Consider the following 25,220-nt stretch of genomic DNA (forward strand, 5'->3'; position numbering starts at 1 on the left):
TTCACAAACTACTTCCCAGAATTCATTAATTAGGGCCTTGCTTCTAGAGTATTAATCGACTTAACGTCCTTATATAACTCCCTTCGTTATAAAGAAGACTAATGAAATCGATCATTCTTATATTCTTAGTGCCCAGACTGTGTCAAAAATATCATGATAGTAGCAGTAACGTATAGCCCAAATAACGAAATTGGCACATATGCGTAACTGGGCGCAAACTCCATGAACTTCTACTATATGCTTTGTGGGGTAAGACCTACTATAGAGACCCTTTAACCTTTGAAAATTTCACTTCTCTTTTCATTTCATGGTGAGCTTAATGAAAGTTTTCACTAAGAAAAATTTACTCTCACATGCATCTTTAGATATTTGATAGATTCTAACTATTTTACAAAAATAATCTTACATCTTTTCAAAAATGTCTTACAGTCATGAATATATTTAGTTTCCAAAGTTCTCAATAGCTTCTTGCAGTTGACGTCATTCTCGTCCCAATTTCACGACTAACCCCTATAGTGGGTCCGATTTCGTCCCTTCCAAAGCGCGCGACGCCACGCATTCTGAGCGTCGCGACGGCCTTATTCCCGTACAGTTTCGTGCGAAATTCTACGCCAATAAATTTATTAACATAAACATTTATACGGCTTGTAAGTATTTGTCGTTGTTAAATAGTCGCAACGCTTGTCTTGCACGCCACACCCTCATAAACTTTATGAATTACAGCCTTGGCGGTCATTATTATAATTTATTCGACTATCCGGTATATTGATCGTTTGTTTTTGGGGATAGACTCGATTTTGTGTATTTTGTGTGATTATGTATAACTGGAGGAAAAACTGTGGGGAACACCCAGCCCCTTAATGCATGATACACTTGTTTCGAAACCGCCGACATTTTTCTCTTCCAGTAGATGTCCAGTACACTTCTGATTTCAATTTCTTCAAATTGCTAATTTGTTGGATGAAAACAAATTTAGGTGTTGCATGATAGGTTACCATTTCATTTTTTCGTTTCCAAAAACTTCAGTATTTTAGTTTCGTGCACAGCAATTATGTTCATAGTGATTTCTGGAATTTTATAGCATAACTGACAATGACCTCAGAGAACTTTCTTGGAATTTCTCAGTAATCAGTAATTGCCAGATAAGAAATTTCTCCAATTTGAAAGATTTGTGAAACTATTCCAAGAGCACCGAAACTGTGTTTTGATTATTCGTAGTTTCTAAAAAATCAGAACGTCTAGATGGAAGATTTAAAATTTTTTATCAGATTTGAGCAGTATTTTGAGAGAAGTTTTTTGAAATTCTTAGCTTCTTAGATTGACCAGATGGTAAATTCTTTATGTGGAATAACCTGAAGGAAATGTTTTGGTTATTCAGACAAAGTAGAATGTTCTGAGTTGATTTTTTAAATATACATTTTAATTTCGAAACATCTTGAAGTGTCCTTAAAGTGATAAACTGGTTGAAATATCTAAATTACGCAGAATTTACTGGCGGAGGTTATTTTGAAGATTATGAGTAATCTAGAGCATCCTGAGGCAAATTCTTCAAGTTTCTGGGTAAAGATATCATTAAAAGAATATATACACGTTTTGAAAAACTTCGGATGTTTTTAGAAACAATTGATAAGTTTATCAACATGCTGGTATGTCCAAAGGAATTTGGTTAAATTGTGAAAATTTATTTAAAATTAAGAAATGAACAAGATGTAAAATGTGGAGAAATATTTCACAAAATTACAATAAAATGTAAAAAAATTGATACAGCTTTTTTCCTCAATTTCTCTTAGAGCAATTCGTAATTGGGAAAAAATTGTAATTTACTTCAATAGTGTTGTAATAATAAACACAAAACTGGGAAGCTCCGAGAATGTTATCATCCGTCAGTTGAAGTGTTCACAGCTAATTAACATTCAATTATCTGCAGGATATTACGAAATACGGATATATATACATATGTAGTTGACCTACTGGACCAACCTTATCAGCTATGTAAAATTTTTATTTTAGCCTTGGCATTATACTTCTTTAACATTTTTTATACTTAATTTCATGTTTCTTTTCCAGAATTTGGTAACAATAATGATATCGAGTGCCATTAATCCACACTACGAAGTCACCATCACTCCCAAGAGATGAGAAACCTCGCCTTAGTCCTGTCTATGTTGTTGATTTTATATTTGCCTGTCGTGCCCTTTACTGGTGGGCAACGTTTCGTTCCCACCAAGAATTACAAGTCTGATGACGACTACGACGACTTGTCGTTGGCCACTGATGATAAGCGGGAAGAAGAGGAGGCTCCTCCAGTCAATGTTACCGATGGTACGGGTTCTTTGAGCGAAAACTGCTTTTTCACAGGTATTTTTGTTATTTTAGAAAAAGGCCTGTACGTCGGTGCCCCATGCGAATTTACTTGCAGCTCGAGGCTGCAGCACGTCTACTGCAACCCTATTACCAACTCTTGTGAATGCGAGAAGAAGTATCCAGTCAAACTTAGCAACCCTTACACAGGCTGTAATAAACGTAAGTTGACTCCGATAAAGCTTTTTTCAAATTATTTTTGCCGATTTCGACTTTGTCAAAATTAGTCTTGTGTCTGATTTAAAGCAACCATCAGTGATTTTTTACTTGATTTTAACGACTAGTGTAAAGTTTAGGAAAAACTTTACTTCTATATCTGCATTACAGCATTAATCGAACCGCAGGCCCTATTCAGGCCTTCTGCACGGTCTTGGCAGTAGGCCAATATACTGAAACAGTTAAATTAATTATTCTCTGCACGTGTACCTGTCATTATTCCCTATTACGAACATCTAAAGATTAATTGGATACATTTTATAAACGTTTTCGTTATTCCAATATGGATATTTGTCATGCACCAAAGACTCCATGTATGTTACGAAAAGAATATATTGAGAAACAGTAGCACATTCCTTAAAATATACCCTTCTTGGTAAAGCAAAATGAATCTGAATGTAGCACTGAATAGTAGTGACTTTAAATTCGGCACTACTTTTTGCTAAAAAAAGAAACTGTGAATTACCAATTCAAGGGTTTTTTTTATTTGATTAAGGAAATTGTGCGCAATAACTCATTAAAGACCAAATTATTAATATGCTGCTAACTTCTACTCAGCAAATATTCTAGAAAACCACTTAAATAGAATCCCAGTGTAGGTCAGATTCTTTGGTTTTATGAAAATTAGCTTGACCGTAAAGTTAACATTGCATTAATAATTATTTTGTTACACATCGTGGTTAACGTGGTTTTTGGTTCTCATTATACTAAAGCAAAAACAAGGTATATATCGGATTTGTTAAACTACCAGTAGTACTAGCACGTGACCTTAAAAGTCAAAAAAAAATCCAAATAGACTGAAATAGCTATAAAACAGAAGAATCCTCCTCACCTGACAAGTACTCTAGGTGAAGTATTATAGTCATGAAAGTATGATACTGAAAAAATGAAACAATCATGGAGGGAGAATGCTGGACCTATTGGACAACCGGACATAAAACGATAAGAAATGCGAACAGGAATTTGATATTTTACTAAAATCGACAAAAACCAAGAAGTTTAATTTGTTCTCTCTACAAGGACGCTGGAAAGTATGTTGCATGAATTAAGGTCAAGCTCAAACAAACAAACCCAAAAGAACGAGACAAAGAATAAAGGAATAAAACTTAAACGAAGAATTCAAAATCTCAAATAATCATAAAGCAAACTATTTCATATATGTGAAAAGTTTTAACCATAAACGCTAATAGTTCCAGGAAATCTATTTATGAAACAAGAAAGGCATCGACTTTATCGTCGCAAGCAAATCAAATAGAAACTGGCAAAGTTTGATAATAATAAGTTCGCGACTCTAGAGATGATGCTACCATCTATATTCTCTAGCATTATTAAAGACGATGGTATAATAGTCATCAAATGAGGTAGATTTGATATCGCTTGCTGTAGATACATACAGTGAGTGACGTTAATTTTTGATTACTTATATTTGTAGTAAATATACACAGAGAAAAAAGAGAAAAGAAATATTTGTTATGGGTATGTCAGAAAGAATATTTCCTTCTTAAAAAAAAATAAAAAAAACACAAATTTACGCCAGACTTCTTTATTCGACCGCGATTGGGAATGGAATGCCTCTTGCGGGATGTCAGAGTCATTTCCATGTCTCTGTTTTTCTTCAAAAGCCGCTATACCATCCACATTCTTCCCACGCTTACATCCATCAGTCATTCCTCTTCACACCCCATTTAATAAAACAGACCCTCTTTATCTTTTAAGGCAACGATCTACTTTAACTAGTACAAGTTTAGTCCATCTCCAAGGGGACACTCATAGGTGTCCGTGACATACCACATGTGTCCAAGGATAAGACGTAACACCACCCTTGTAAGATAGCAGATTTATTGCTTTTGCCTTAAATGAATTAATAACCAACCCCGTATCACTTTCTTTATGAAAGTTCTTCAGGTATATTATTTTTTTTATTAACATTAGGAATCTTATTAACATAAATATAACACAAAAACCCGTAATGAAAAACTTAAAAACAGTCTTGGTTAACATGAACTCAAAACATACAAATATAAATGTTACATCAATCTTTGAGCACTCCCGAAATACTGGAAAATATCCTTTTGAATGCATAGTGATGGTTTATTTAGTATTTGGTGTGACCACCCTTAGCGTCTACGACTGCTCCCAATCTTCGTGGCATAGAAGGAACTACCTTTTCCAAATAATCAAGTGGTATTTTTTCCCATTCCTTTTTCAGACTCTCTTGCAGTTCTTTCCAGCTTGACACCGGCTTCTTACGAACTTTCTTGTGCAAATATTCTCACAGGTGCTCAATGGAATTAAGATCTGGGGACTGGGGTGGCGTTTCGATCACTTTTGGGCAGTTGTATAAGAGCCATTCTCGCGTACGGTAAGCTTTATGCTTGGGAACATTATCCTGGTAGAACCAAAATCTATTCAAGATCCCTAATTTTTCTACACTGTGTCGTAGATTTTTTTTCAGAATATCAATGCATATTACAGTATCCATATTCCCTATAATAAAGTGCAATACACCTACGCCACTCGCTGCAAAACATCCCCAGACCTTAATGTTACCACCGGCATGTTTTACTGATGCGGTCAAGTTTTTGCTGTCTGTCTAGTGCTCTACTAGGTTTGCGCCATATTTTTACTTTGTCATCACTTCCAAACAGGTTAAACTTGGATTCATCAGTAAAAATCATATCATACCAAAAAGTTTTCGACTCAAACTGATGTTTTATTACAAAATTTAGCCGCTTTTCCTTATTCACTGCACTGAAGTAGGGTTTTCGTCGAGCAGTACGCGAAAAGTACCCCATCTCTTTTATCGCCCTACGAACAGTTACAGCTGAAATTGTCACTTTTTTCCTCTATGATAACTCTGTAGCTAATTTGGGTGCACTCATTTTTGGATTTTTTTCTATTTCCCTCTTAATCCAACGTTTATCGACTTCGGTCAACTTTTTCGGTTGACCTTTCTGATGAAATGATTGGATTCGATTTTCCGTTTTGAAGCGACGTATGATTGCATAAACAGTGGTTGGTCTCACATTTAATAATTTCACTATTTGACCACCCGATAAACCTTCATCGTGATTCGAAATTCGAAAATCGAGTTTACGCACTGCAAGGGGGGTATGTTGGCCTTTATGCGACATTACTGAACTTGCGTATATACATATATAAAAATCTTTCTGAATCTCGATGAAAACTATAATGAATTTTAGCTAAATCTTTCTAGTAGTATCAGCAGAAACAAGTTATAACACGTAAGTTCCCATGGCTCACGTGCAAACTCTTAACACTATCAGCGTGTTCACAGATCAATGTAACGCATCATTATGCTGCAATTTCACACATTCTTCAATAAATTCGAATCCAAAAAATTTATTTTGCTCAAATTTTGGAGGATTCAGACTTTGATATTGTCTTTCTAATTTAAGAACTAAAATGACACAATATATCAAATAATTATCGAGATATAGGCCTGTGAAAGGTATACTTTGTGTTCAAAGATTAATGTCAATCACTGTATATCCCCAAATATAGCGATATACGTCTTTCAATAGAAGATTTGATAGCAAAAGCTGACTTTGTTAATAATAAAAGAAGACACAATACTCTTGAGCGACGTTAGCAGAAATCACCGAAACGAGATCTCGAGATTGAAAACATACGAAATGATTTCATTTACAAATACGTGAGAGTTGGAATGTCGTAGACTTAAGCACAAAAACAAGAAACACAAATATGACTTTCGCTTAAAACAATATGATTAGATGAGTTATTAAATAGAAAATATTGGAGAACGATACGTACTTACCACACTAACTCATATATGTATGTAAGATTCACGGTTCAAGGGCAGAGAGAAAAAACACAATTCTCAGAGCACTTCCTTATTCTCCGTTAACCGAAAATGAAATCCCGATACAACCCGGTATCCATACACAGAACACATCCCTTCTTCGTGAGAGAACCGATAACATGGAAGGGCTGTCCACCCTTTTTTCCGCGGGTACTAAACCCCTAAACGTCATTCTCACCTACGCGAAAGGAATTTATAAACAACCCTCTCTTCCCATGCTAATCTGGAGAAGAGTTTGGTACCAAAAGCCTGTACTACTTTTAGATAATGCCAATTAATGGTCTTAATATAAACAAGAAATGCGAAGAGATTCATGACAGCCCTTTTACCATTTTCTAGCACTTATTTTGGGAGGAATTTAAAGCCAGAACCCCATGATATTTTCAGATAATTGATTAATTGTTTCAGCATGAACAAAGAATGCTCACATATACATGTTAAAATATAAGACTGACAAAAAAGAAAGGTACTTTTAAATTTAAATGAAAACTAGACGATATTTATGTCAGCTTACATATTGGCGTAGTTGACCATAAACAACGAAGAAAGCTTACAAAGGTAATAAAATACGGGTATAACGTTATTAACAAGGACACAAATGGTTCCCAACGCAGAAAACAAAGTCCCTTATTGATCGGAGACAGAAATAGAAAATATATGAAATAAAAAGATTAAATGCAAAAGAGCAGTAACGAAAGCTTTTTCTCAAGAGGAAATGATTCAGAAAGATCCTCTGACCTGTTGTTTTGGTGATCGAGTAGTGCGGGATTTAACGAAGCTCCTACTTAATACAAACCTCAGGATATCTAACAAACGTTCAACAAACCCGTCTCTGGTAAATATACAGTAATGGAAAAATGTAGAGCAACTCCAAAAAACATGATATAATTACAGCTAAGTTAGTTGGACTCATTTCAATATAGGTTTAATATATAGGCATCATATAAGGAAATACTTTGACCATGAAGTATTTCCTTATATGATGCCTTTATGTTAAACCTATATTGAAATGAGTCCAACTAACTTAGCTGTAATTATATCTTTTTTTTTAAGTTGCTCTACATTTTTTCACTACTGTATCTTCAGTGACGACGAGATGTTAAAATTCTGCTGTTTACAACGATTTTTATCTTTAATGGGCTTCTGTGTCGTCCTAATGCCCTTCTTGAGTAGCGACCCGCTTCAATCGTTCCTTTTCTTTGATTATTGCAGAAATGTCCTTGCTACTGTGATCCCACTTCGTTTTGTTTTTCAACATTTCGTTAATAGGGGTTATTGAAGTCAGATTGTTAACGAACTCTTCTAGAGTTTCTCTTTTTCTTCAAATAATGGGCATTGAAAAATGCATTGCTTTGTAGTGTCATTGTTGTGAGTCCCTGTCCGGTGCGTATAACTCCTATAGCTTCCGTATTAACTGAGCATTTGATTTAGGTAGTGGTCCCTGTGCTGTCGATGATTTTTGACTTGGTTGCAGTAATGAAATAAGACCCACAGTCTTTCATAATGTAACTTTACGATAAGTCAATTCCCAACCTGCTAATATAATAACTAATTCGACTTTTAATTGTCTAACTCTGCCTTGACACGGTCAACAATTGCCTCAATTTCCATTGTATGTAAAAGGTGTCCACTTCATTAGACAAGTCTCGAGTTGAATATGCCATTTTTTCTTCATCTAGCTAAAAAACTGGGAGACCAGTGCTACGACCACGAGGTTTGTACATATTCGGACCAACACGCCTTGTGTATCCAAATACACCACAATGCCATTTGTCAATGCCAGCCCGGCTACCATTTGGTCGTGCTACAAAAACCATCGAAGCGAGTCTTCTGCGCTGAAGGTAAAATAAATCTAAATACACAAACGTTTAGTAATTCTTCATGTAGATATTCAGGTAATGACTAAGGATTTCTCCACGTTTGCTGGAGTCCTCTCAGGCATTGCGATTTTGTCAGGCCTCATATGTTTCGTCCTACACTTGTTTAATCAGAACCTATACGGGTCTGGGCATCACAGGCATCGTTTCGGGAATGCCAACCTAGCGCCACCTATACTGTTTTCAAGCGATCCAGGTGAGACCCTTATGTCAACTTTTTTTTATGCATTTTGGAGAGTGTACTTATCGTTGTGTGTCTATATCTAAACTTTCATGCGACAAAGTACTCACTTAATCAGTAACATCCATCAATCATCAGCGATAGATTGTTAATTGTTGCCTGCTATGTGGAAGCTAGCACAACACCGAGACAATCCGGCAGAGCTGATCCCGCTCCGGTCCACACCATTGTGTTTGTCTTTTACAGGCTCTCTGCCACTGCCTATCCTGGCGCGCGCTGGTGCCACATCGCAAATGTCAACTCGGCGCACGGCCAGCTCGTCGACGCGCAGGGCCAGCAGCGTAGCAACGCTGCATCGCTATGGCACAGGCTCGTCTACCGTGCCGCAGTCACGCACAGGTGCGGCTCGAGCCGCCGCCATCTTGCTCTTGTCTTACTGCGATTACGTCGTGGGTGGCTCTAATGCAGGCTCGACTCTCGGTATTAATATAGAGATGATGTCTAAAATGTTGTGATGTCGACTTTAATTCGCTGATTTTTCTTTAGAGGAAATTCTTGCACTTTGGCAATACCGCTCTGTGTTGTAGTTCACTGTGTACCTACGGGGGCTGAGGGGCAAACACATTACAAAAGAAATATCAAGTTAAGAATAGCGGGTACTATTACTGATCTTATTTTCCTAGTAACAAGAGTGGCAGGTTAACAAGGGTGCTGCTTTGTTACTTAACCTTGCCAACGTTGGTATTCCACATTCGTCACACTTAGTGGATTTTTTAAGCTTTGACATGCTTTGTTTAACTTTGTCGTGGAAATTTCTCACAGCCAAATAAATGACCATTTGACAACGTGGTTATCGCGCATAAGCAGTTGAAGAGTTTTCAGCTGCAATATTTTCCACAAATTTTAACCGTTACAGATATCAGCCCAAGTGGAAACATACGGATTGTACAAAGGGGAGAAAGATCGCATAAGGTTTAACATACATCTGATAAAGACCAAGGAAACAGGTTGCGAAGTTAACGGTTGAAGTGCGCAGAGTTAGTTTAGAGTTATAAGATCACCCACTCTTTTAGAATATTTACTAATATAAGTTGCACTGATAGATTAACCGTTTTTTAAATTTATTTACAGGGCTGCTTTTTGCTTTGATATTGTTTAAATTTCCAATTCCACGAAAGGCATCGAAATCAATACTAATTTAAATATCGAACGTTAGCCGAACCAATTCTGTCCATTTCGTTGCAGTTCTCTGTCGGAGGCATATTAAACCTTATGTGGTCTTTCGGTTACACAATCCGTATGATTCCACTTAAACTAGTGATACCTGTACGGACTTTATTTGAAATTCCAATGAATTTGGTAGGGATTAGGGCTCTGAAAATTTGGGAATATGGAAGACTTAAAATACATCTATATAACTAAATTTCTTTAAATATGTATATACATATATATAATCACTACTTGTATTCTTTGAAAATTTAGAAGTTCAAACTATGAATCGCCATTGGATTGAAATTGTCGTAATAAAAATATGCCATTTTTGTACTTAACAACAGAGCAAGATGGCAGAGGCATAAATATTTTTTGAGACTTATAGATTTGTAGTATTTGCTTTTATACATAAAATGCTGCATTTTAGGCTGCATGGTTAGTTCGTCGTGTATTTGCTACCCTTTTGTTGAGTGTTGTCAAATATTATGTATAATAAGTGTAAATACTGTAAATGAGTATTATAGCACGTCCCTGATCTGCCCCCACGAACTCGTATTCACTCTCTGTTTATTTTTCACCGAAAAGAAAACAATAACGAGTTTTCACCAAATCCCTCTTTAGATCTCGCTATCGGGATCTTCCAAATCTTAAGAAATATTAGTATTTTAAAATGCATTTTAAAAAATGGGATTTTTAATAGATTTGCGTCTTTTTGAAAGTATCTAGGCATGACTAATCCCTAAACTTCTCCAGCATTTCATTTGCCTAGCTGTAAATCATTGCAACATTTTCCCACATTCTTGCCTCAATCGAGATTGTAACAATATTATGTATTTCTAAATTTAACTATAAAATCGGTTTATTTTTCCAGGAGTCAAATTTTATTTTATACACTAATGCATAGATAAAAAAAACGACACTCATGTTATTATTCGTGATCGATATACTTCATAGATACACAAAAAGGCTTATTTAGAGTAATAATGTTTGTTATGGAAGGTTCGAGAAGGCCGAGTATAGCATCGATACACAGCGCCGGCTCAATGCGCAGCTATAGTGCGAGGCGATATGAACAAGAGAGGGAACAAAAAGAAGAGAGGGAGATGCAAAGGAGATTGTCGAAAATGAACTCGTTGTCAATGTCGGCCAATAGGCTGCCGCCTACGCCCAGTCCGCATTCGACCGATGATCTTTTGCCTACGTTAGAGGAGGACAAACAGGTATTAAAATAATAAAGAATATGTGAAATGTGAAAAATAAAATAAAAACACATACAGCAAAAACACTCTTTTCTATTACAGACCGAAGACACTCCAAAGGGTGGTTATACCAATACTTCCTATGCTTTATAAGGTGTAAAGAATTTGTTCTTTTGGTATCTATTTAATGCTTTGGCGTATTCTGCTGATGCTTTCAAAAATGCTTATTGCTTTTGCTTGTTACTACTTTTGACATAATTTAAACTAGAGTTTTTATGCGTAAAAAAGGATGAGAATCGTCTGTGATGAATACAATGGGCCTGTATTTGTGCAAATTGTGACCTACACCCTAATGTCCATGTTATTTTATTCACCTTTATCATAAAATATTTATACAGGGAGTTTCAAAAATGTTGTTCTAAACGTAATTACATTATAGGGGATATTGCGGTGAATAATTTTTGCATAAAAATTCTTAGTAAAAAATGAGCCGTTTTGGTTCTAAAGTAATTTTTCTTCAGAAGACTTCGATATTTAGCTTAGGTGGATAGAATAAAAGCAAAATAAATACATTTTCTGTTTTCTCTGTTTTATTAAGGACGTTTATTAAAACACCTGTATGGAAATATACAAAAGAATGTGGTTCCAACATGGTGGTGCATCTAAACATTTTGCCCGTACTATGTATGATCTACTAAACTAGCATTTTATATGAACAATGGATCGGAAAGGGTGGACCTATGAGGTTGTCTGCGCGAAATCCCGATTTAAAACTGTTGGAGTTTTTCCTGTGAGATCACGTTAAGTTGTTGGTATATGAAACTTCTGTAGCTTATCCTCCCTCACACCACTGCTGTAACGTACCCAAGAGAAGCTGTTTGGAAAAGTGATGGCAGCTTGTCTTTTCGTGCAGCTACAACCATGTGGGAGGTTGTTATTTTGAACTTGTATTTTAATTTTTTTGCGTCATCTTTAATAAAAATGAATTAAGTATCGAAGTTTTTTAGTGTCAACGAGCTAACATTACGTTTTTAAACATAAATGACTCTATAGCCAAAACAATTAATTTTTCACTAAGTATATCTATATAAAAATAGTTCACCCTAATGTCCTGGTTAACCTCTTTAAGTTTGGTACAATCTATTTGGAACATCCTGTACAGAGATTTTGAATAAAGGAGATCATTACAGTAATAATATTCATATTTTTCTGCACAAAATGAACGCTCTATTGGAATTCTTCGCTAAAAAATTTGTATAGCTCTGTTCCTACAGGAGAAGAAACCAGTTCTGAATTGTTAGAAATAGATAGCCATTTGTTCAAGAAATCTCGACCAATATACAACGCACATTGCTGACAGTACGGAATCGGTTTTCTTTTCTTTGTTGAAACAGATCTTATGCAACACCATCTTTGGTTTAAGCTGCCGATAACTTTAGCTTTTTCTAGGTATTAAACACCTCAGCAAACACTTTTATACACATTTAAATTAATTTTCTCTCATTTTAATGTTCTAACCATAATTTGAAAAACACTGATACATCCAATATTATACTTTTTAGGCGCCTCCCTTAGCATTAAAAGAAGATTCTACGACTAGTTTTCAAGAAGAGAATTTACCTTCGACTTCGAAACAATACCCATAGGTAGTGAGTGTTGTTAATGTGTTGATAATTTTATAAACCAATTGACAATTTATAGACTAAAACTCACTGTCTTTGAGATATCAGATGATTGGCGGGTATGTATCACGATCTTAGAATGAGAAAATGACAAATGTGTCGTCATTTTCATTTAATATTTATTAACAGACCTGTCAATATCTGTCTTGGGGATGGTGAGTATAACAGGGTAGACTTAAGGATTTTTTATGTTTCCATAAGGATGCAAATGAGAAGTAATAATGTAGGATTCTACTGATTAAATCCACAGTCTGCACATGTTCTATGGAAAAAAACATGTGAATTGAAAACTGATAATAAACAATAATAATATTCGTATAAATCATGTGTGTAATTTATTATTACTAAGGCATGCTCTGGAATTTTACTGCATGGTATTTCCGGTAAAATCTTTCAGTATAATGTGTTTCCCCTTTTTACTTACAGGCATATTCAAAATCATAATCACCCTACTCAAAACATACACGTCAAGTTCTATAAGCTGTGAAATCATGATTAATTTGCTTTCAAAAGAGTTGCCCCATTAATATGAATGAGTTGTGATCCCATGTACTCACCGAGTTGATTAACTCAACTCTCCAAAATTTGATTTATCGTCAATATACAGTGTGCTCATTTGTAAACTTACCACCCCAAATAATGTAAAAATGTAAATGCAATAAGTTCCGGTCATAAAAAATGCAAATTTATTGGGAACTTGTTGCGAATGATCCGGATCGCAGCATTGAGTTTTGTGAAGGCATCACAGCACTGATTACTCCTACTCCACAAATGATTAAAAATATCTGTTTTCCCGATGAGTGCACAATTTATTTAAATGGTTTTGTTACTATGCATAATTGTCGTTATTGGTGCAACGAAAATGCTCTTATTTGTCAGGAAAACCATACTCAGTGATCTCAAAAGGGTAATGTATGAGTTGGAGTATGGAATATGCTGTAACTGGACTATTATTCATCGATGATAACTTTGATGGTGAAGTATACCTCAATATGTTACAAAAGTTAATTAATCATCTTGTAACAGGGGCCATAGCAACGCAAGTAGATCACAAAATGGCGATTATCTCCTGAGTGAAAATATTTAGCATTTTCAATAAGACGGGGCATCGCCACATTATATAATGCAGGTGCGACAATGGTTTAAAGGCCCATTTCTAAATATATGAACTGGTAGAAAAGGAGCAATTGAATGGTCCCGAGGCAGCTTAATTTAACGTCTTTTGGTTTTTTCCTTTAGGGATCATCTTAAATCAATATATAGATTCTGAAGATGTGATTGATGAACTAAAAAATTGTCTAACTGCAGAATGTTAAAGTGTATGAAAAAAAAAATATATTAAAGACACTTTTCTTAAGGGATCGACAGAAATTCGAAAGCCGATTGTATTTAAGTTTAAGATAAAATGGAAATAATATTGAAAATTTCGTGACTTCAATGTGACAAAATTCTAAGGCTAAAAACGTTATTTTTTGATTTTTGAAAAAATGTTTTAACAAATCGAGTTTCTTAATGTATCGATATTTTGTATATTTAATTAACTTTAATATGAGGTGCCACTCTATAGGAGTGCCACTTAATGCTAGTTAAAATGCCAGTTAAGTCCAGTGCCATTTAAAATTTTCAAATGTGGATAGCGGGGCGACAAGGGATTGAAATTAGGTTTAGGTAAATAACGTCAAAAATGTTCTCCATTGCAACTTGGAAAACCACCTTACTCAGTATTTTAATATGTATCTCCGTTTTTACAATATTGGAGGTGGCAAGTTTTCACACGAACACACATGTAGAAACTTCCGCTCTCTTAAGTCTGGTCTACACAAAGAGTGTTGTTGCCAGTCTTATATACACATTTCAGCATTGTCAAGTACGATGGGGGTAGTTATGGGGTCTGATGTTTTTCATTGATTGAATTTGAGTTGGCAATCTTGCAAAACACTGAAGGTCTGGGGTATTGTGCACGAACAAGATGATAGACAAGTTTAGTGATTAAGTGAAACTTTGTATGGTGTATTTGCAAGATTTATATCAGTCTTGTTGGTAAGTTTCTTAGATCATGCACAACTCAAGAGGAAATATTGCGCGTAGACGAGGATAAAAGAGACACTGTCTTATAGGTACGGATTGTCGTAGTACGGGGGGTGAGTTTTTGAACGAGGGAGTACTATGCCATTCAAGCGCCGGAAGCTATTTTCGGAGTAGAAAGTGCTCCTCCATCGCACATAAATTTCTCGGAAATGGTATGACGATTTCTCTCCCGTATTGCATCGATACATATGTATGTACCTCTAATCTTAGAACATGCATAGATTGGAATAAAATTTTCCGAGCTCGAGAAATATTAATATATTATCAAAATTAAGAAAAAGAAACGAATTTACTATTACTTGACCGCTTCTCTGCCTTCTGTATCTCGACTGCCTATTTTCTGCATTTCCTTCTTAGTTCCCACAAGATTCTTCAATCCAGAATGAAATTTCCTATACTTGGCTATTTAGTAGCGGCGGTAGTAGAAATCTAGTGCTTCATCCCTGGATGGCTCTGACTGTTTGCCCGTAATCTTATTGCTAACTTTCATACTATAATACTAAAACTTATGAACCATTTAATGTCCGACACATACATAGTATGTCCATATACCTGCTTAGTCGGCAAGGACAAGTGAGGACTCCCACAAGGTCCTCGTTTTATTGCTAACTTCCCTTTAGTAGCCTTTCATGTAGACGGGTTGGACAAGATGTACATATTATATATACTGGGTGTATCAGAAAAAAGTACATTCATTTTAACAGGTGGTAGAATTTTTCAAGGCCAACAGCTTTCCTTAAAATATTTTTTTCGATTACCCGTTATTATCAAGATAGAATTAAAAATGGCATTCGATAAATTTCACTATGCGGCACTAACAAGCGATATTACACATTCCAGAAACAATCACAAAAATGTTGGAAAGTTTTTGTACCAACACCGAATTTTTAACGTCTGAAATGTTTACGATTATAGGTGATTTATTTTTTAAATATTAATACAAGATTTACTTATAAAGTAAGTACATATTGTCGAATAAATAGAGTTTCAAATTAATAAAAAAAGGACACATAAAACAAATACAAAAAATTTTCAACTCAAATCATTCATAAAAGGTGGTCAAAGTAACCATCATTATTGGGTTATTTTGAAGCGATATAGCAACATTTTCTACGCGTTCTTCTAACTCTTCGATTGTATTTATCGGAGTAGCATAAACTACACTGTTTATGTACATAGGAAAAAGTCACATGGGTTTATATCTGGAGATCCTGCAGGTCATTTCGTACCATCCTATCCATTGTCTTGTAAATTTTTCATTTAGCCAATTATATACTGCTCGTGAATTATGGCAGAGTGCCCCGTCCAAAAAAAAAACAAAGTGTTGGCTCGATTATTTGGTGTAAAATTTTCTAATAAATCGGGCAAAATATCTGTTAAAAATTGTAAAAATCTTTGCCGATTTAACCGTCTAGACATTACATGAGGTCCGATAAGTAAGCCATTTATGAGTCCTCCCCCATATATTAATTCCAAATCTTTCTTGGAAATTGTTTGGTCGCATAATATACGGATTTTTCTCTGCCTGGAAATGTGTATTGTGCATGTTGGAGACACTTCGATTAAATCTAGCTTCATCAGTTGAAAACAAAAATGAAGTAAACTATGGTTGTTCATGTATTTTAGCAAGAGGCGATTTGGAGAATTAAAGTCTTCGTGGCAAATCTTCAGGCTTCAAAAATTGCATTTTTTGTGTCTGGTAAAGGTATAGTTGCTGTTGTTCTAATATCCGCCGAACCGTTAATTGAGATGTCCTGGATTAAAGTGCCAACTTTCTCGTAGTAGTTTTTGGTCAGAGTGCAACATTTTCAAGAATTTTTTACTCAAGATTTACAATAAAAAATTATTTCATAAATTATGGAAGCTTTAAAAAGTCCAAACCGAAATATTACAACATAAGTCAAGAAAAGGAAATTCGAGAATTAAATGCAGTTGAAGCAGTATTAGAAGATCCGAATACATTCTTGCGGACTCTTGCTGAAAGAAGTGGTAATAATACAACGACGATTTTAAAAACGCTTAAAAAACACCATTATCGACCTTACCGCAGAAGATTTATTCATCAACTTCGCGAGGGGGCGCCACTAGGAGGTTGAGATTTTGTAAATGGTTTTTGGAGAATCGAAACCAAGATATAAATTTTCAATTAACCCTTATTTGGACTGACGAAGCGAAGGTGGATACTTCTGGGATGTTTAATAAATACAATTCTTATCACTTATCGCCTCAGCAAGAAATCCAAGGAATTCAAGTCAGGATTTCTAACAGGCCACCTCACAGGTCACTGGTTTTCGATCCACAGATTTGGAAAAATCCTATTCGAATAATTTACTTTTCGTCCATTATGTGGAGGAGCACCATCATGTTAGCATCATAACTGTGGAAGAAAAATCAACGATTCATCGTCAAATTGATCCAGAATTTGACGTAATATTAGTTGTAAGTATCATTCGAATGTCAAAGTGCCGTCATATATTATAGGGCCAAGAATTCTATCGGACACTCGCCCTTATGGTTTAATTTCTACATCTTGTCTCGGATTTTCAATCGAAAATGGTGTTGATTATGTCTGTTAAACATTCCGTTCGTCAAGAACGAGCATTCATTGGTCCAAATTATATTTGACAAAAAGCTTTTATCTTCAGAAATTTTATTTTAAAGCCAGTGACAAAAATTCAATTTTCTAATGTTGTCACTCGGCCTGAGTGCATGACTTATATGGATTTTATATAGTTTATATTTGTTACATCGCCAAGTTCGCTATATTCTTATTCTAAAAATTTGCAATTCTAGATTAAGAATATGTAATAATTTAGCGAGTTTTTAATTAGCGAGCGCCCGAAGATCTAATAATCTGTCATCTGCTTTATGATATTTATAGAAATAACTTCAGAAGGAAGCAAAATCTAAATATCAGAATTTCGGGTTTTTAAACGGCATTTTATTCAGCATAAAAATACGCAACTTTGCCATAATGCAAATGTCCTCATATCTCTAATGATTTCCGAGATTCCCATAATGGCTCCTTCGTTTTGGATAGCTACCTCTAGCCCTGTTTTTAGCGGCTTCATTGCGCTAAATGCATATTCACATCTCCTGGTGGACTATCACCCCAATGTTTCTTCTATAATGTTATGTACTTGGACGCACTGTCGAAAATTTCTTCCAGTGATTTTCTTAGACAAGATGCGAAGACATTTTTTAGCGTGAACTCTTTGGTTCTTTCTTCTTTTATTACAGCATGAAGATCGCGTTCGCTGATCTCCATTCTTAAAGAAAATTTAGAACGCTTAAATCATATTCTCATGTGTTTTGCGACTGTTTTGAAAAAAATTCACATCAATTGCACCTGGTACTTTTCGATTCATAACTTGATAAACAAGTCAAGTGTCAATCTAATTGTACAAAATTTGAGTGAATCAATATCACAATTTGTCAAAAACTATTAAAACCACATGAATAGGATGTGAAATTATTCAAAATTCTAGTTGATTACATCAAAAGCTGAGTTATCAAAAAGGAAAGTAAAATTACAGTTTTAACACGAAATCAAACAACGCGTAAAATATGAATCAGCGAATATCTATAAGAAATCTGCAAATTATTACCGCTCTTGTAAGTTAATGATGTATTGTCACTCTATTATAGAAGCATAAACTTTTCTAATGCTAGTCTACATCTTATACAGTGTATTTACTTAAAAATTTATCATTTCAATAAGTTTAGAATAAAATAGTTGCCGAAATCCGGTTTGTGGAGATTTCAAAAATTATAAAGAGAAACGTTTTTGAAAGCAGCAATATTAATTTTACGCACATCTATTCGCCACCAGCTATTTCAAGTTCAATATTTTAAATGCCATCCTATCTCAATATACAGGGTGAGTCGGGAGGATCGTGCCAAACTTCAGGAGCGTGTTGTACATGAAAAATAAATGTAAAAAAACTCAAATGTTGTTATCCGATTTTCGTTTGTTTACAAGTTATAGCGTAAATAAATTTTTTTAACTAGAATTCTATTTACCATAAACGTACCTAGACGTTGGATTGGGCGTGGTGGCCCTATTAGTTGGCCTCCAAGGTCTCCAGACCTCACACCACTAGACTATTGTTTGTGGGGTTGGTTTAAAACTGAAGTGTACAGAGTAAAATTGGACACTCAAGATGCACTAATTCAACGCATTAGAAATGCTGCAGCTGCTATTAAAGAAAGACATGAAACAATCAGGAGCGCAACGAATGCTCTTCATAGACGAAGCCGAAAATGTTTAAAAGTTAATGGCAATATTTTTGAACATTTACTATGATATCCAAACGTTAATTTATGGAATTTCTTATGAAATTTATAATTTTTTAAAATTTTATGTTTTAATTTTATTTACGCTATAACTTGTAAACAAACGAAAATCGGATAACAACATTTGAGTTTTTTTACACTTATTTTTCATGTACAACAGGCTCCTGAAGTTTGGCACGATCCTCCCGACTCACCTTGTATACCTCATATTAAAGAACATTTAAGAAGTATTATTTTGATGTAAATAATTCTAAAATTGATAACACTCATTTCGAGAAATTTGTAAATAATGAATTGTACCTTTTTCATTCAATTTTTTAATATCGAACTCAATGGCTTTTCGACAAAAAACAGGAAATATTCTTAAAAAAATTATAAACTTAAAAATTAATGAATTAAATGTTGAAATACTTGACCATTATTTTCTGAATAAATGTATAATCTTTTTCGCCCTGCTCTCGACATCATCTGGCAATTTTTTTGTCATCTTTCGACATTCTACAGTGATAAATTTTTTTAATAATTAATATTTCGCGAAACAGTTTTGTAAAAAACAGATTTGAGGTACTCTTAAAGGAAAAAATCAGACGGCGTTAAGTCAGGAGATCATGCCGGTCATTCTATTGTTGGTGTATTAGTAAGGAAGACCTTCCTTACCAATCCATCATCAATTTATCATTTTTGGATTATTTTGTACACTGAATGTAATTAAATACCGGTTTCATGGGACATTTTTTTCAATAACGTACTTAGTTCAGCTTCAAAGTGTCTTAGCACTTCGATTTAAGCGTCTTCAACTTACACCCTTTGACTACTTCGTTTTACGTCCATTATAGATCCAGCCATTCTAAATTTTTCCAATAGTTGACTGATATAAACCTGATAAACATATTTGTCAGGATGGCTCTCATTGAATACCACTGCAGTTTGTCAACGAAATTCATTATTCGCACATTATAAATTATTTATCAGTCACTAAAGAATAATATTCAAATCTAACCGAGTTCCGGCTAGTTTGTTTATTCTTGTAAAGAATTATTTTCTTTTATTTCTTGAAAACAACTATCAATTTTAAAATTATTTATATAAAAATAACATATTTTAAATACCCTTTGATATGAGGTACATATCGACGTAGGATGACATTTAAGGCTCTGAAATTGGAGTAGCTGCACGAATCGCATTTCAGCATCCGTTTTCGTTCCAAATTGACTGAAATAGTAAGTTTTTAAATGAACACACTGTATATTTATTTTATTGCAGGAATCTATCAGTTTCGGGCTGCATTACCACTACAATTTTGTCTACATTCAAATGCTGGGAGGAAGCTTCATATCCGAGGGATTCCTCGTTACTTGCCTGACTGTTGCAGAATTGCTCTCATCTTATGTAACGGCAAGTTTACCATTGTTCTAAATGCTTTAACTTCATTTCTGTTTACAATTTTACAGCAAATCTTTACTCGTTCTCGCGGCAAGAAATGCGCACTAATGGTGATCCTCACAATAGCCTTCTTTAGCCATTTAATAACAATCATGAGCAATAAGTTATGGATGTTTATGATCGCAAGATTTATATTTTCGCTAACACACCAGACCAAACAGCTTTGCTACAAGTTTTTACTGGGAAAGGAGACCAACTTGAAAATTAGAGAAACACTCTCAATTAATTTGTCAGTCTTACATGGGTCAGGATTTGTATTTGGGCCAGTAATCGGTGCATATTTACTGACAAAATCGCCTCATTGTATGGAAGCAGGAGCAGCCGTTTTAGTCTTGATCTGCATAATTTTCTTGATTGCTGTAGATTCTGACGAAAGTGAAGTGCCCTGCGAACATATTGCTTCAGATGAATCCTTGATGAGGACAATAAGGAGCAAAGTACCGGAAATTTTCCAGCAGCTACAGGATTCCGATTTAAAGCTTAATTGGGACTTACTTCTTCTCAAATTCCTATTCGTTGCCAGCATCACTGAATTCTTCGTTCAGTTCAAACATATTTTAACTCGCAATTACGAACTCTTAAGTATCATTGCTAAGGACTGCACCGTTGCTTATATGAACAGTATAGTGTTTATTTCATCGTGGTATCTCGACATCTTAAAGATTCGCTCAAAATATTCGATAGAGTGGACTTTCTGTCTGATCGCCCTTTTATCACTTCTGCTCTGTTATGCACCAAGTTATAAATTTTTCATGCTACTTTTAATCCCATTTGTACTGCTGAAGACTCTAAACATGAATTTGTTGAAGGATCTAATTTCCCAAAGGAAGAATGAGGCTCTTGAGCAAATACAACCTTTGGCTGCCATTGCTGCAAATCTTACAACTCCTATCTTGTTTGGAGTTGTTTGTAATAGTGTGGGAACTGTGGCCGTGATTCCATTTACGTGCGTTCCTTTAGTGGTATGTTGGCTTGTCACACGACTTTACACCAAGAAATTTAACTATAAGAACATGGAGGAAGGTGGTCATTATTCCCACGGAAGCCATTCAAAAGCTGAGTGAGGACTACAGAACAAATTTTGTTTTTTTTTTTAATTTCGTTTCAGTAAAAATTCAGAGAGAACGGACAAAAAACGCAAATGTGTCCAATAAAATACCTCAAATGCTTCTATAAATTTATTATCAAATCATTTATCCCTAAAGTTAACTCCCGGCCACAAGGCAACTAGACAATTTGCTGATAAGCTTTGCCGTCAGCACGGAAACGGGCACGAAAAAGAAATTCAAAATTATGAAAATTATGAAGTTGATGATGATCAACTCCCCAAGTAAAATTGCAATTTTAATAACACTCTCCTTGTGGTCCTCGGTTTGCATTATGTCTATCATTTTATCCAGGACAAAACGTATAAAGTAAACAATCCCATCGACCAAGGGTATCAAATTCGGTAGCATCACTAGTATGGTACTGATTGCTCTGTAGGCTTGAGTGGAGAAAGATGTTACAAGAGTAACAAACGATATTTCTCTGGAAAATTATTTAAAAAGACAATGGGGAATTATGGAGCTACACAAGCAGTTATATACTTATTTCTGGGAACTCCTCTAGACTCTTGGTAAAAGATGTAACACTTCCGAGCGGTCGAATCGAAATCCTTTAGGCAGTCTGGGAATCCCATTTTCAGGCATTACAAATAGATTATCATTTTCTATTTCTGAAGTTCTGGAAACGTTTGAAAAAGATTGACAATCTCTTTGTATCAATGGGATGCTGGCGTCAGTTGAGTTAAAACCAATTATTTGATCGGTTACTGGAACTTCTACAAAACGAGTTCAGAAAACAAAACGTTTAGCAAAGGTGAAGGTAATCTGGAGACAGATTAAAGTATTGTTGAATGTGGACCCATGAAGTGTCTTTTACCGTGAAGTGTTAATAACTGTGAATGTCGGTATTTTAATATACTCCCAAAGCAAATTAAAGCATCCCTTCAATATTTTCGACTATTTTTGTTTCTTGATATTAAAAAACGACACACATGATATTATCGTTCGTAAATTGTCAAATAAAATTGAAAATGTACATTAAACATTAATTTTTTTTAATTCAAGATCAAAGAATTGTAGATAAAGCAGAGAAGCTAAAACTTGCAAAATTACATTTCTGCAAAAAAAATGAATGATACATTTGAAGATTAGTAAATGGTGTTCCCTCCCCTAGCACTGACGACATCTTCTATTCTCCGACGCATTTCAATTATTGAATTTCTAATTTTTTCTTAAGAAATAGTTTCTCATACTTCAAGTAAAATATTTCACAATTTCTTCAATGTTTGTGGCTGCTGTACTCTCACCCGTCTTCTAAATATGTCCCACATATGTATATTCTATTAGGTTCCTATCAGGACTTCTTGCGGGATAATCCATAGTTTCAGCCTCAATTTCATTCACATACTCCTAAACAACTCCAGTGACATGGGGTTGTTATTGTCGTGCAATAATAAAAACTTAGGGCCCACAAGTGGCGCCAAAAACATCATAAGAGGTTCAAAGATATATGTAATATACCTGGTAGTCTCTTATAGCCTATGTGAAATGTCTCTTTGGCTACACCCTTCTTCCTAATGATTTTTAATTTTCTTGATAAATGTTACAAACAACAATATAACTTTTTGGGTTTCCAATACGACAGAGAAAAAAAAAAGAAATATCAAAGAGATCCTTTAAATTTTTCCAAAAGTGTACTTCCAAGTAATATGGCACACAGTACTTATTTTGATTTATATCGTTAAACAACAGTAATACAAAACACAACATCAGACAATTCTCACATCTATACACGGTGTAGCATAAGTAGAACTTTTCCTTTTAACACGACTTAGACCTCAAAAAACTAAGCAATATTTTTAAATAACATTTTTTCGAAATCTCAAAAAAAAAACGAAACATGCGCAGATGAGTTTTAATACATTTTTGTATAAAATTTAAATCCATTCCTGCATAAAAGAGTAATTCAATGTAAAAGAAATAAAATGTTCCACAAAAAAATATCAGCTATTGCAAAACCGCAGAAAACCTTTAATGTTTATTGTTTTTGTGCAATTTACCGACGCCGCTTAAAAATCAATCATGAAGTTTATCTTCAGGTTTTATTTTGATAAACAATCACTACTGATACTATTAAACTGACAAAGGCTCATTATTACTCGAATCACGAATTGGTAGATATGATATACGGGGAGTGTCACCAGAATGCTGTCGCAGCTTCGCGGTTGTATGCTGAACGCTTTCCGGAAAGACATCATCCTGCAGCCTGTAGATATATTTATCTTGTTGAAAGAGCTTGTGAAACTGGAAACCTAACAGCAATGGATGGTGGGCATGTTGGAAGCCTAGGCCAGCTAGAACGGCATCCATCGAGAAACGTGTTTTAGATATCGTTCAGGACAATCCAACTACCGCTATTAGAAGAATCGCAGAGGAAGTTCCCACATCTCACATGGCAATGTAGCGAATTTTAAATAAAAACCAACTTTATCTCTAACACGTGCAACGAGTTCAAGCGTTAATGCCACAAAACCATCTCCCAAGAGTATACTTTTGTGAGTGGCTTTTACAGGAAACCGTTCGTAATGAAAATTTTCTTAAATTTATTCTGGTAACTGATGAATACATTCTTACCCGCAACGGAATAAATAATTTTCTAAATATGTACGTAGGTGCAATGGAAAATCCTCACGCTATTCGCCGAACTAATTTCCAGCAGAGATTTTCTTTAAATATTTGGGCTAACATGGTTAATAGCATGCTTATCGGACCTCTTTGTCTTCCAGATCGAATGATGGGCTTAGACTATCTCCATTTTCTGGAACATAATTTGCCTGAACTTCTTGAAAATGTACCTTTAAATGTTAAACAATGTATGTGGTCTTTACATGACGGTGCTTCACCTCAGTTTAGGAGCAAAATACGGGACTTTTTTAATAATCAATTTCCTAGTAGGTGGATAGATCGGAACGAACCAATAAAATAGCCCGCAAGATCGCCAGACCTTAATCCATGAGATTTTTATTTGTGGGGTTACTTAAAAAATTTAGTGTTTACGAGTGAAATTAATATGGTGGAAGAATTGCGTGAACGGATAGAAAATGCTGCTGAAATAATTAGATGAAAACCATCTCTTCTAACAACATGCACAAAATCGTGGATAAAGCGAACGACAATTCGTGCAAATGATACCAATGGAGACAATTTCGAACACCTTTTGTAGTCAGTCCCAGAGTGAGTAGTAGTTAAAGATGTAATATTTATTAAAACTTTCATATGTGCATATTTCAATTGTTTTTGAGATTTCGAAAAAATATATAAAAATATTGCTTAGTTTTTTGAGGTCTATGTCGAGTTAAAAAGAAAACCCCTACTTATGTTACACCCTGTATAATATTCAGTATTGGCTTTGTAAAAGTCACATGCATAACAAGATTTATTTTTTGCTAAATGTCTTTCATCTCACTGTTTCTTATGTGAACTTGTTCCACTTTTCTAAATCTGGATTTAATAAATTAAGCATCAACTACACACACCGTCAAAAGTCTTGGATCCCCTAATTATTATATAACTACACTGTTATATATTATATATTTTGTTTTTAAATGTAAGTATATTACATTTAAAGAAGTTTTAATTTTTATAAAATCTCTGAGAAAATAATTAATCTATGGAAAAAATTGTTTTGTGAAATTATGCATTTTCTAAGGATATATTATTAACAACAAAATTTGATAAAATATTTGTTATGGAAGTAGAAAGCAATTTAATAATC

At 34.7% G+C, this 25,220-nt stretch overlaps 3 protein-coding genes across 7 annotated transcripts; 2 read left to right on the forward strand and 1 right to left on the reverse strand.

Moving 5' to 3' along the window:
* The first annotated feature begins 522 nt into the window (after positions 1 to 522).
* Positions 523 to 12,894, forward strand: LOC136339619 (uncharacterized). 4 transcript variants are annotated; one of them, XM_066283027.1, is made up of 9 exons: positions 523 to 647; positions 2,068 to 2,322; positions 2,377 to 2,523; positions 8,101 to 8,262; positions 8,309 to 8,494; positions 8,726 to 8,959; positions 10,691 to 10,911; positions 10,993 to 11,044; positions 12,453 to 12,894. In XM_066283027.1, the coding sequence occupies exons 2-8, from the start codon at positions 2,136 to 2,138 to the stop codon at positions 11,041 to 11,043; spliced, it is 1,188 nt and encodes a 395-aa protein (XP_066139124.1). In that variant the 5' UTR covers positions 523 to 647; positions 2,068 to 2,135; the 3' UTR covers position 11,044; positions 12,453 to 12,894. The 4 variants fall into 4 exon arrangements, with proteins under 4 accessions (XP_066139124.1, XP_066139123.1, XP_066139125.1 ...); XM_066283026.1 differs by lacking the exon at positions 10,993 to 11,044; XM_066283028.1 differs by lacking the exon at positions 10,993 to 11,044 and having other exon boundaries at positions 8,726 to 8,878.
* A 5,187-nt stretch (positions 12,895 to 18,081) lies between these two features.
* On the forward strand, positions 18,082 to 22,427 carry LOC136339617 (uncharacterized). 2 transcript variants are annotated; one of them, XM_066283025.1, is made up of 4 exons: positions 18,082 to 18,275; positions 20,220 to 20,351; positions 20,408 to 20,702; positions 20,763 to 22,427. In XM_066283025.1, the coding sequence occupies exons 1-4, from the start codon at positions 18,228 to 18,230 to the stop codon at positions 21,461 to 21,463; spliced, it is 1,176 nt and encodes a 391-aa protein (XP_066139122.1). In that variant the 5' UTR covers positions 18,082 to 18,227; the 3' UTR covers positions 21,464 to 22,427. The 2 variants fall into 2 exon arrangements, with proteins under 2 accessions (XP_066139122.1, XP_066139121.1); XM_066283024.1 differs by having other exon boundaries at positions 20,408 to 22,427.
* LOC136339633 (uncharacterized) lies at positions 21,605 to 22,116 on the reverse strand. The gene is made up of 2 exons (XM_066283050.1): positions 21,989 to 22,116; positions 21,605 to 21,929 (listed from the first exon to the last, which is right to left on the reverse strand). The coding sequence occupies exons 1-2, from the start codon at positions 22,078 to 22,080 to the stop codon at positions 21,605 to 21,607; spliced, it is 417 nt and encodes a 138-aa protein (XP_066139147.1). The 5' UTR covers positions 22,081 to 22,116.
* Positions 22,428 to 25,220: the final 2,793 nt, after the last annotated feature.

The sequence above is a fragment of the Euwallacea fornicatus genome, chromosome 6 (genome assembly GCF_040115645.1).
Source record: "Euwallacea fornicatus isolate EFF26 chromosome 6, ASM4011564v1, whole genome shotgun sequence".
Lineage (NCBI taxonomy): Eukaryota > Metazoa > Arthropoda > Insecta > Coleoptera > Curculionidae > Euwallacea > Euwallacea fornicatus.

Excerpts from the sequence above, each read along its gene's own strand:
- LOC136339619 (XM_066283026.1), top strand. The coding sequence starts at position 2,136 with ATGAGAAACCTCGCCTTAGTCCTGTCTATGTTGTTGATTTTATATTTG. Across the intron at positions 2,524-8,100 it reads TTACACAGGCTGTAATAAAC|CTAAAAAACTGGGAGACCAG; the intron begins GTAAGTTGACTC and ends TTCTTCATCTAG. Across the intron at positions 10,912-12,452 it reads CGTTAGAGGAGGACAAACAG|GCGCCTCCCTTAGCATTAAA; the intron begins GTATTAAAATAA and ends TATACTTTTTAG.
- LOC136339617 (XM_066283024.1), top strand. The coding sequence starts at position 18,228 with ATGAATCAGCGAATATCTATAAGAAATCTGCAAATTATTACCGCTCTT. Across the intron at positions 18,276-20,219 it reads TGCAAATTATTACCGCTCTT|GAATCTATCAGTTTCGGGCT; the intron begins GTAAGTTAATGA and ends ATTTTATTGCAG. Across the intron at positions 20,352-20,407 it reads TGCTCTCATCTTATGTAACG|CAAATCTTTACTCGTTCTCG; the intron begins GCAAGTTTACCA and ends ACAATTTTACAG.
- LOC136339633 (XM_066283050.1), bottom strand. The coding sequence starts at position 22,080 with ATGGGATTCCCAGACTGCCTAAAGGATTTCGATTCGACCGCTCGGAAG. Across the intron at positions 21,930-21,988 it reads AGAGGAGTTCCCAGAAATAA|AGAAATATCGTTTGTTACTC; the intron begins GTATATAACTGC and ends ATAATTTTCCAG.